Source organism: Somniosus microcephalus, chromosome 13, assembly GCF_052327205.1.
Source record: "Somniosus microcephalus isolate GS21.2 chromosome 13, FLI_Smic_1.0, whole genome shotgun sequence".
In the NCBI taxonomy this organism is placed as follows: Eukaryota; Metazoa; Chordata; class Chondrichthyes; order Squaliformes; family Somniosidae; genus Somniosus; species Somniosus microcephalus.
The window spans coordinates 2,513,936-2,524,791 of NC_140999.1; the positions used below are offsets into that span (position 1 = coordinate 2,513,936).

Below are 10,856 nucleotides of genomic sequence, written 5' to 3' on the forward strand. Positions count from 1 at the left end.
TGCGGGTGTGTGTCTGTGTGTTTGCGGGTGTGTGTCTGTGTGTGTTTGCGGGTGTGTGTCTGTGTGTTTGCGGGCGTGTGTCTGTGTGTGTTTGCGGGTGTGTGTCTGTGTGTTTGCGGGCGTGTGTCTGTGTGTTTGCGGGTGTGTGTCTGTGTGTGTTTGCGGGTGTGTGTCTGTGTGTTTGCGGGCGTGTGTCTGTGTGTTTGCGGGCGTGTGTCTGTGTGTTTGCGGGCGTGTGTCTGTGTGTTTGCGGGCGTGTGTGCGGGCGTGTGTCTGTGTGTTTGCGGGTGTGTGTCTGTGTGTTTGCGGGCGTGTGTCTGTGTGTGTTTGCGGGTGTGTGTCTGTGTGTGTTTGCGGGTGTGTGTCTGTGTGTGTTTGCGGGCGTGTGTCTGTGTGTTTGCGGGCGTGTGTCTGTGTGTTTGCGGGCGTGTGTCTGTGTGTTTGCGGGCGTGTGTCTGTGTGTTTGCGGGCGTGTGTCTGTGTGTTTGCGGGTGTGTGTCTGTGTGTTTGCGGGTGTGTGTCTGTGTGTGTGCGGGTGTGTGTCTGTGCGTGTGCGGGCGTGTGTCTGTGTGTTTGCGGGTGTGTGTCTGTGTGTTTGCGGGTGTGTGTCTGTGTGTTTGCGGGCGTGTGTCTGTGTGTGTGCGGGTGTGTGTCTGTGCGTGTGCGGGCGTGTGTCTGTGTGTTTGCGGGTGTGTGTCTGTGTGTGTGCGGGCATGTGTCTGTGCGTGTGCGGGTGTGTGTCTGTGTGTGTTTGCGGGTGTGTGTCTGTGTGTGTTTGCGGGCGTGTGTCTGTGTGTTTGCGGGCGTGTGTCTGTGTGTTTGCGGGCGTGTGTCTGTGTGTGTGCGGGTGTGTGTCTGTGTGTTTGCGGGCGTGTGTCTGTGTGTTTGCGGGTGTGTGTCTGTGTGTGTGCGGGCATGTGTCTGTGCGTGTGCGGGTGTGTGTCTGTGTGTGTTTGCGGGTGTGTGTCTGTGTGTGTTTGCGGGCGTGTGTCTGTGTGTTTGCGGGCGTGTGTCTGTGTGTTTGCGGGCGTGTGTCTGTGTGTTTGCGGGCGTGTGTCTGTGTGTTTGCGGGCGTGTGTCTGTGTGTTTGCGGGTGTGTGTCTGTGTGTTTGCGGGCGTGTGTCTGTGTGTTTGCGGGCGTGTGTCTGTGTGTTTGCGGGTGTGTGTCTGTGTGTTTGCGGGTGTGTGTCTGTGTGTTTGCGGGTGTGTGTCTGCGGGTGGTGAGTCTGGATATTGATGCACAGTCTGGGCTCAGACATTGGGTGGCGTTTCCCAGTGGGACTTTCTGAGCTCAGGAGTTGAGAGGTAAAAGCAGAGTGAACAGAATCTCGTGACTCAGACCCTGCCCTCTGCTCACCGACAGGGAGTGACGATGAAATCTGTGCCGAGTGGCATCGAATGGGGGAACTGCCCATAACAAAACCATGCGCCTTTAAATCTTCGCTCACTGATATACACAAATATCTATTTTTCTTTTATAGATTTTAATTTCCGTGTAAACCATCAGATTATTTTCCCTCAAATGCAACCTGCAAGGACCAGTCAGCTCCCTGTACACCTGGGTGGGCGGGTGTGCAAACCCGTGAGCCCAGCCCGAGGCTCCAGCCGAAGCCAATCCCCAGCAGCACCTCGGAAATGCAGCGAGGCGCAGGAGGAGATCATGGCGGAGGAGTTGCTGAATGCCATGAACTTTGCGGCCTCCAAGATCCAGGCCCTGTGGCGAGGTTACTGCACCCGGAAACAGCTCTACATAGAACAAGGAGCGGCCATTCTCCTGCAGTCGCTCTGGAAGGGCTACCGAGTCCGCAAGCTTCTCCTGGGGCCGGTCTGCAGGCCTCTCCGCATCCAGTACTCAGGTTGGGAAGGCGACCACGAGCAATGCCAGGACCAGCAGCAGCGCCAGAGCGTACATCACCGGCAGCAAGAGGACATCGAGCAGCTTCCCATCAAACAGGGCCACAGGCAGACTCGCAATCGGCAGCAGGCGATCCTTGCCACCATCACCATCCAGGCGTATTGGAGAGGCTACGTGGCACGGAGAGACATTGCCATCCGAATCGGAGCCGCTGTCTACATCCAATCCTTCTATAGGGGATACCTGGCCCGGCGCAATCTCCACCCCGCCTCCACCTCCAACGTGGAACCGCAGGACGAGGAGTCCGAGATGGTGGCTTTCAACATGTCCTTCACCAAGGGGCACTCCGGAGTGCAAAGCCCCATCCCCGGGAGCCCCCAGTGTAACGAGGGCTCCTTCCCCACCACCTCAGGACACAGGAGAGCCTCATCCAGCGGGACCAGGCTGCCCGAGGGTCCCTCCTTTCGCCACCCCGAGGACCGCCATTCCTTCTCGGCCAAAGGTGACAGGGCGCGGCTGAGCAAACCCCGAGCCCTGCCGAGCTGGTGCCCGGACTCTGGAGAAGACGGTCGCTCCGTGGGCGCCCTGGGCACCATCGGCATGGCTGGCGACCCCAAGCCTAACCGTTTCGTGCCCGGCTACTTCACCGAAGGGGCCGGCGACACCACGGCGGTGGACAGCTGTTGCAGCACTGCCCAGCGCCGGCCCGAGGCTGACCGCCCGGCCAGTCGGCCGCAGACTGACCGCTCAGCCAGCCGGCCCCAGGGTGACCGTCCGGCCCAGGAGCAGAGTTTGGAGGAGCTAAAGTTGGAGAAGCGGCAGCCCGAGGGCCGGTGCGAGGAGGCCAGGCCGGGCCCCGGGGAGGCCGAGCTCAGGCCGCAGTCGCGGTTCCTGGTCCAGTCCACGCCCTGCAGCCCCGGCAGGCCCCGCAAGCTGATTCGCTTCGGGGAGGAGCCGGGTCAGGACTACCGGGCCAGGCTTTGCCACCGGCCTCCCGCCTCGGGGCTCGATTTCCATCTCTCCGACCTGGCGGTGCCCAGGGGCGCGGCCGCCGCCGTCAGCCCAGCCCACCGCTCAGCACGCCGCTCCCTGAAGCGGACGCGGGAGGAGAGAGCGGCGGCCAGCGCCATCCAGGCTGCGTGGCGGGGACACCTGGCCCGCCGGGGGCTGCGGCGACAGGCCGAGGCCGCCACCCGCATCCAGTCCGCTTTCCGCAGCCACCGCACCCGCCGAGAGCTGGAGAGCGACGGCATCTTCCCGCTGGTGCTCGGAGCAGCCGCAGGGAGACCGAGCCCATCACCGGCCTCCGCCTCAACCACAGCCCCCGGGCCCGGGCCTGGCGAGTGGGCGGCGGGTCTCAGCCCGAGCCCGAGATGCGGGAGCGGTGGTTCGGAAACCAGCGCCCGGCCCCCCGCCAGAGCCCAGGCACCCGGGGCCGACCTGCCACCTCTCCCCGTCGCCCCAAACCTGAGCCCCAGCCCCCAGGCCCTGGCCCGCAGGCTGACCCACAGCCGGCGGCAGCAGCAGCAGAAGGCCCGGGCCACCCGCACCATCCAGGCGGCCTGGCGGGGGCTCCGGGCTCGGCGGGCCTTGGCCAGGCAGAGGCGGGCGGCCGTGGCGATCCAGGCCCTCTTCCGAGGCTTCCAGATCAGGCGGCTCCTCAGCAGCATCGAGAGGCCGCCAGGCAAGAGCGGGGCCCACGCCCGGGAGCTGGCCCAACCCCAGCCCCAGACCCAGCCCCAGGCCCAGCCCCAACCCCAGCCCCAGGCCCAACCCCGCACCCAGGCCCAACCCCAGGCCCAGCCCCAGCCCCAGGCCCAGCCCCAACCCCAGGCCCAGCCCCAGGCCCAACCCCAGGCCCAGCCCCTGGCCCAGCCCCAGCCACAGCCCCAGCCCCTGGCCCAGCCCCAGCCCCAGCCCCAACCCCAGGCCCAGGCCCAGCCCCAGGCCCAGCCCCAACCCCAGGCCCAGCCCCAGCCCCAGGCCCAGCCCCAGCCCCTGCCCAAGGCCCAGCCCCAACCCCAGGCCCAGCCCCAGGCCCAACCCCAGCCGCAGCGCTCACACAGCCCCCGGCCGAGAGCCTGGGCCAAGCTGGACACGCCGGCTATCTCGGTGCGGCGGTATCCGTGCTACAACCCGCGCAAGGTTACCATCCACGTCAAGGCAGCAGCGACGGATGCGAGCTGAGGCCGAGAGCCCGCGAGAGAGAGAGAGAGGCGGCGCCACCCCGCTAATAAATACAGGCCTAGAACAAGCACCGGCTCTCACTGCTCCTTATTGTGGGAAGGTTCAACACCGAATGGCTGCAGTTATTGGCCCAGTTATTAGAAATAAAAAGAGAAAATGCTGGAAATACTCAGCAGGTCCGGCAGCGTCTGTGGAGAGAAACAGAGTTAACGTTTCAGGTCGATGATCCTTTGTCAGAACTGGAAAAAGCTGGAGATGGAACAGTTTAACCCAGTTATTAGCCGTTACCAAGTTATTGGCCCAGTTACCCAGTTATTAGCTCAGTTATTAGCCCATTTATTAGCGGATTTGTAAAAGGCAGATCGTGTTTGACTAATCTAATTGAATTTTTTGATGAAGTAACAGAGGATTGATGAAGGGAATGCAATGGATGTTGTCTACATGGATTTTCGGAAGGCGTTTGACAAAGTACCACATAGAAGGCTGGTTAACAAAATTGAGGCTCATGGAATAGCTGGGTCAGTGGCAGCTTGGATAAGGAATTGGCTTAAGGACAGAAAACAGCGAGTTGTGGTAAATGGCTGTTTTTCAGACTGGAGGATGGTAGACAGTGGTGTTCCCCAAGGGCCAGTGCTGGGGCCACTGCTTTTTTTGATATATATAAATGACCCGGGTATTGGAATACAGAGTAGAATTTCTAAATTTGCTGATGACACCAAACTTGGGGGTGTGGCAACCAGTGAGGATGATACCAATCGACTGCAACAGGACATAGAAAGGTTAGCAGAATGGGCAGACAAGTGGCCGATGGAATTTAATACAGAGAAGTGTGAGGTGATGCATTTTGGCAGAAGGAACAGGGAGAGGCAATATACACTTAATGGCACAGTTTTAAAGAGTGTGCAGGGACAGAGGGACCTGGGAGTTAATGTGCATAGGTCCCTGAAGGTGGCAGGACATATTGAGAGAGTGGTTAACAAAACATATGGGATCTTGGGCTTCATAAATAGAGGTATTGAGTACAAAAGTAGAGAAGTTATGCTGAACCTTTATAAAGCGCTGGTTGAGTCACAACTGGAGTATTGTGTCCAGTTCTGGTCACCACTTTAGGAAGGATGTGAAGGCCCTTGAGAGGGTGCAGGGGAGATTTACCAGAATGGTTCCGGGGATGGGGGATCTTAGCTACAAGGACAGGTTGGAGAAGCTGGCACTTTACAGCCTTCCGGACTCAATATCGAGTTCAACAATTTCAGATCATAACCTCGGCCCCTATTATATTTTCACTTATTTTTTATCCACACCTTTGTTTTGGTTTTTCCCTCCCCCCCTCTTTCCTTTTTTTTCTCTCTCCCACATGGCAGCTGTCTCCCATTCTGCCAGTACATTTCACACCTAATCTAGAGCCGTCTTTTGTCTCCACTGTCCTATCACCATCTCGTCTGGTTTTGAATACCTCTTAATGTCTCTTCTCTTTTGTTCTCTCCCAGCCTGGCCTCTTAATCTATTTCATTCCCTGTGCCTCTTTAGTCTTGATAAAGGGTTTTGACCCGAAACGTCGATTCTAATTTCTCTCCACAGATGTTGCCTGAGTTTTTCCAGCATTTTATGTTGTTATTTCAGATTTCCAGCATCTGCAGTATTTTGCTATCGTATTGGAGAAGGATTTGTTTTCATTAGAGCAAAGGAGGTTGAGGGGTGATTTGATAGAGGTGTACAAGATTATGATGGGTTTGGATAGGCTAGACAGGGAAAGGCTGTTCCCACTAGTTGATGGTACAAGTCTAGGGGACACAGATTTAAGGCTTTGGCCAAGATATACAGGGGGGATGTGAGGAAAAACTTTTTTATGCAGCGAGTGGTGATGACCTGGAACTCGCTGCCGACGGAAGTGGTGGAAGCGGAGACACTCAATGTTTTCAAGGGAAGACTGGATAGGCACTTGAGGGAAATAAACTTGCAGGGCTACGGGGATAGAGCGGGGGAATGGGACTGACTGGATTGCTCTACAGGGAGCCGGCACAGACTCGATGGGCCGAATGGCCTCCTTCTGTGCCGTTATGACTCTGTGATCGGTGTCCGTAATAAAACAGGGGAGCTGGAGGCAATCATACGTTGCGAGGAACCAGATATAGTAGGGATTACTGAGACATGGCTACAGAAAAATCAGGACCTGGAATTAAACATTGCAGGGTAGAACATATTTAGAAAAGATAGAGAGGGAAAAGGGGAGGTGGAGTAGCTGTACTTATTAGGGATAACATAACGGCAGTAGAAAAAAGTGACGCAGCTATCAGCAAGACAAAAATAGAATCCATATGGATAGAGATAAAAGATAATAAAGGATCAATCACACTAATAGGCGTAGTCTACAGACCACCTAATAGTGGGAGGGAGGTGGAGGAAGAAATATGCAGACAAATTAGGGAAATGAGTAAAAAACATAGAATAATAATCATGGGGGATTTCAACTACCCAGATATTAATTGGACAGAAGAGGTCGGTAAAGGGGATAAAGGAATGGAGTTCCTACAATGTGTACAGGACTCCTTTCGAACCCAATAATTAAAAAGCCCAACAAGGGAGGATTTGATATTGGATATTCAATATTCTAGTAATAGTGACCATAATATAATATGCTTTAAGATGATAATTGAGAAGGACATAAGTATGATGAAAACCAGGGTAATAGATTGGAGAAAGGCTGATTTTATGGGGCTGAGAATAGAACTTGGGGAAAAATAATGGGCAACAATATTGGCAAACAACGATGTAGAACAGCAATGGGAAACATTTAAAACGGTGTTCAACAGAGTGCAGGAAAATATATTCCGCTAAAAAGAAAGAACAAACTAAACACTAATGAGACTCCATGGATGAATAAAGCCATAAGGGAACAATTGAGGGTGAGGAAAGAGGCATACATTAAATACATAGACAGCAGGGGAGTGCATGATAAGAGAGAATACAAAAAGATTAAGAGAGAAGTCAAAAAAACAATTAGGGAGACAAAGAGGAACTATGAAATAAAACAAAATAGTAAAATATTTTATAGGCACATCAATAAAAAAAGGAAGGTTGGGATAGGAATAGGGCCATTAAGGGATAGTCAAGATAATACCACAGGTAACGATAGAGAGATGGCAGAAATATTCAATAATTATTTTGCTTCAGTATTTACAAGGGTGATAGAACAGGTGGACATGACATTAGACGATGAGATTAGTAATGAGATAAATGCATTTAAAATTAAAAAGGGGATATATTAAATAAATTAATCAAACTTTAAGAGGATAAAACCCCTGGTCCGGATGGATTGCATCCATGGATTTTAAAAGAATCTAGGGAAGAAATAGCAGAACTAATAACTGGGCTAATAACTGGGTAACTGGGCTAATAACGGGGTAACTGGGCTAATAACTGGGCTAATAACTGGGTAACTGGGCTAATAATTGGGTTACTGGGTAACTGGGCTAATAACTGGGTAACTGGACTAATAACTGGGCTAATAACTAGGTAACTGGGCTAATAACTGGGTTAATAACTGGGTAACTGGGCTAATAACTGGGTAACTGGGCTAATAACTGGGTAACTGGGCTAATAACTGGACTAATAACTGGGTAACTGGGCTAATAACTGGGTAACTGGGCTAATAACTGGGTAACTGGGCTAATAACTGGGTAACTGGGCTAATAACTGGGTAACTGGGCTAATAGCTGGGCTAATAACTGGGTAACTGGGCTAATAATTGGGTAACTGGGCTAATAACTGGGTAACTGGGCTAATAATTGGGTTACTGGGTAACTGGGCTAATAACTGGGTAACTGGGAAAATAATTGGGTAACTGGGTGATGCGCTATCAATTACTCATAAAAGACTGAGAGTTAAGAGAGTAACTAAAGGCTTTTATTAACAAAAGAATGAAGGTCTGCCTCGAGTGGTCGACCGGTCCAGAAATACAAAGGGCTGGGGAGCAGTCACCTTTATACTAGGACTTGTGGGAGGAGTCGGCCGAGGCATGTCCAGGCATGTACACAGTGGAATACAAACAGTGGTTTACCACATTCACCCCTTGTTTAAAATTGAGTCCGGCGGGGTGAAGTGTATTAAAAGTTAGTGTATTGGAGTCTCTCCGGAGGTCTTGTCTGCCGCTGTGATCGGCATGGCGACGGCAGGGGTAGTGGAGCTTCCGGCGTCGAGTCCTGCGTAGGCTGTGGCACAGGCGTGTCGTCCTCGTAGATGTCGAGCGGGTCGCGGGGCCCAGGCCTGCCGTCTGCTGGGGCTGGATATCGGATCGTGGGGGGGGGTGGTAGTGAGTAGTGGGTTACTGCGGCCCCCGAGGGTGCAAGGTCTCTTATGGAGACTGTGTCCTCCCGCCCGTCCGGGTATGCAATGTAAGCATACTGGGGTTGGCGTGGAGGAGGTCGACCCTCTCGACCAGGGGGTCCATTTTATGGGTCCTCACGTGTCTTCTCAGTAGGACCGGCCCTGGGGACGTCAGCCATGGCGGTAGCGATGTCCCCGATGTGGACTTCCTTGGGAAGACAAACATTTTCTCATGAGGGGTGGCGTTAGTGGCAGTGCAGAGCAGTGACCGAATAGAGTGGAGCGCATCGGGGAGCACATCCTGCCAGCGGGAGGTTGGAAGGCCCCTAGACTTTAAGGCTAGCAGGGCAGCCTTCCAAACTGTCGCATTTTCTCTTTCCACCTGTCCGTTCCCCCGGGGGTTGTAACTGGTGGTCCTGCTTGTGGCAATACCCCTAGTTAGCAGGTACTGACGGAGTTCGTCGCTCATAAACGATGAGCCCCGGTCGCTATGGATATAGCTGGGGAAACCGAACAGGGTGAAGAGGTCGTTCAGACATTTAATGACCGTGGCACTGGTCATGTCCGGGCAGGGGATGGCGAACGGGAAACGGGAGTACTCATCAATAATATTGAGGAAGTACACATTGCGGTCGGAGGAGGGGAGAGGCCCTTTAAAATCAACGCTCAGGCGCTCGAAGGGGCGAGTGGCTTTTATCAGGTGGGCCCTGTCTGGTCTATAAAAGTGCGGTTTGCACTCAGCGCAGACTTGGCAGTTCCTGGTCATGGTCCTGACCTCCTCAATAGAGTAAGGCAGGTTGCGGGCCTTGATGAAGTGGAAGAACCTGGTGACCCCCGGGTGGCAGAGGTCATTGTGGAGGGCCCGCAGTCTATCGATCTGCGCGCTGGCGCAGGTGCCACGCGATAGCGCATCCGGGGGTTCATTGAGCTTCCCGGGCCGGTACAAGATCTCGTAATTGTAGGTGGAAAGTTCGATTCTCCACCTCAAGATCTTGTCATTTTTGATTTTGCCCCTCTGCTTGTTGTTAATCATGAAAGCAACTGAACGCTGGTCAGTGAGCAGGGTAAATCGTTTTCCGGCCAGGTAGTGCCTCCAATGACGCACAGCCTCCACAATCGCCTGGGCCTCCTTCTCAACAGCGGAGTGTCTGGTCTCCGGGCCTTGGAGGGTTCGTGAAAAGAAGGCCACGGGTCTCCCCGCCTGATTGAGGGTAGCGGCCAGGGCAAAGTCGGACGCGTCGCTTTCCACCTGGAAGGGGATGGATTCGTCCACTGCGTGCATGGTGGCTTTGGCAATGTCCTCCTTGATACGGTGAAAGGCTAAGCGGGCCTCTGCCGTCAAGGGAAAAGAGGTGGACTTGATCAGCGGACGGGCCTTGTCCGCATAGTAGGGGACCCACTGGGCGTAATAGGAGAAAAACCCTAGGCACCTCTTCAGGGCCTTGAGGCAGTGGGGCAGTGGGAGTTCCATAAGGGGACGCATCCGGTCGGGGTCGGGGCCGATGACTCCGTGTTCCACAACACAGCCAAGGATGGCGAGGCGGTTTGTGCGGAATATGCACTTCTCCTTGTTATATGTCAGGTTCAGGAGTTGGGCGGTGCGGAGGAATTTTTCGAGGTTTGCGTCATGGTCCTGCAAGTCACGGCCGCAGATGGTCACATTGTCCAGATATGGGAAAGTGGCCTGCAATGCATTTTGATCTACCACCCGGTCCATCTCCCTTTGGAAGACGGAGACCCCGTTGGTGACACCAAAGGGAACCCTAAGGAAGTGATAGAGGCGGCCGTTTGCCTCAAAGGCAGTATACTGGCGGTCCTCAGGGCGGATAGGGAGCTGGTGGTACGCTGATTTCAGGTCAATGGTCGAGAAGACGCGGTACTGCGCGATCTGGTTGACCATATCAGCTATGCGGGGGAGTGGGTAGGCGTCCAGCAGGGTGTAGCGATTTATTGTCTGGCTGTAGTCGATGACCAGGCGCTGCTTCTCGCCGGTCTTAACGACCACAACCTGGGCTCGCCAGGGGCTGGTGCTGCCCTCAATAATCCCTTCCTTCAGGAGCCGCTCCACTTCGGTTTTAATGAAAACCCTGTCCCCGGCACTGTATCGCCTGCTCTTTGTGGCGATGGGCTTACAGTCGGGGGTGAGGTTAGCAAACAGTGGTGGGGGGGGGTGACTCTGAGTGTGGAGAGGTTGCACCTGGTGCGCGGCGGGCAATTTGGAAGCTGCTGGCTGCGGACTGTGAGTGGGGGTAGGGGTCCACCGTACGCCATCGTAACACTTTTAAGGTGGCACTGAAAATCTAACCCCAGCAGGACGGCAGCGCAGAGGTCGGGCAGGACCAGAAGTTTAAAATGATCGTACACAGTCCCGTCTACTACGAGTGTCACCACGCAGTAGCCACCGATGTCCGCCGACTGGGACTCGGAGGCCATAGAAATCCGCTGGTGCGCAGGCAGGACTGGGAGAGAGCAACGCCGCACCGTGTCGGGG

At 54.6% G+C, this 10,856-nt stretch overlaps 1 protein-coding gene across 1 annotated transcript; it reads left to right on the forward strand.

Annotated features, from left to right (window-relative positions):
* The first annotated feature begins 1,486 nt into the window (after positions 1–1,486).
* Positions 1,487–4,110, forward strand: LOC147107965 (uncharacterized). Its single transcript, XM_086004334.1, has one exon. The coding sequence runs from the start codon at positions 1,523–1,525 to the stop codon at positions 4,040–4,042; it is 2,520 nt and encodes an 839-aa protein (XP_085860460.1). The 5' UTR covers positions 1,487–1,522; the 3' UTR covers positions 4,043–4,110.
* The last annotated feature ends 6,746 nt before the right edge of the window (positions 4,111–10,856 follow it).

Bases quoted from the DNA above. Each gene is read 5' to 3' on its own strand.
- LOC147107965 (XM_086004334.1), top strand. From the start codon at position 1,523: ATGCAACCTGCAAGGACCAGTCAGCTCCCTGTACACCTGGGTGGGCGG.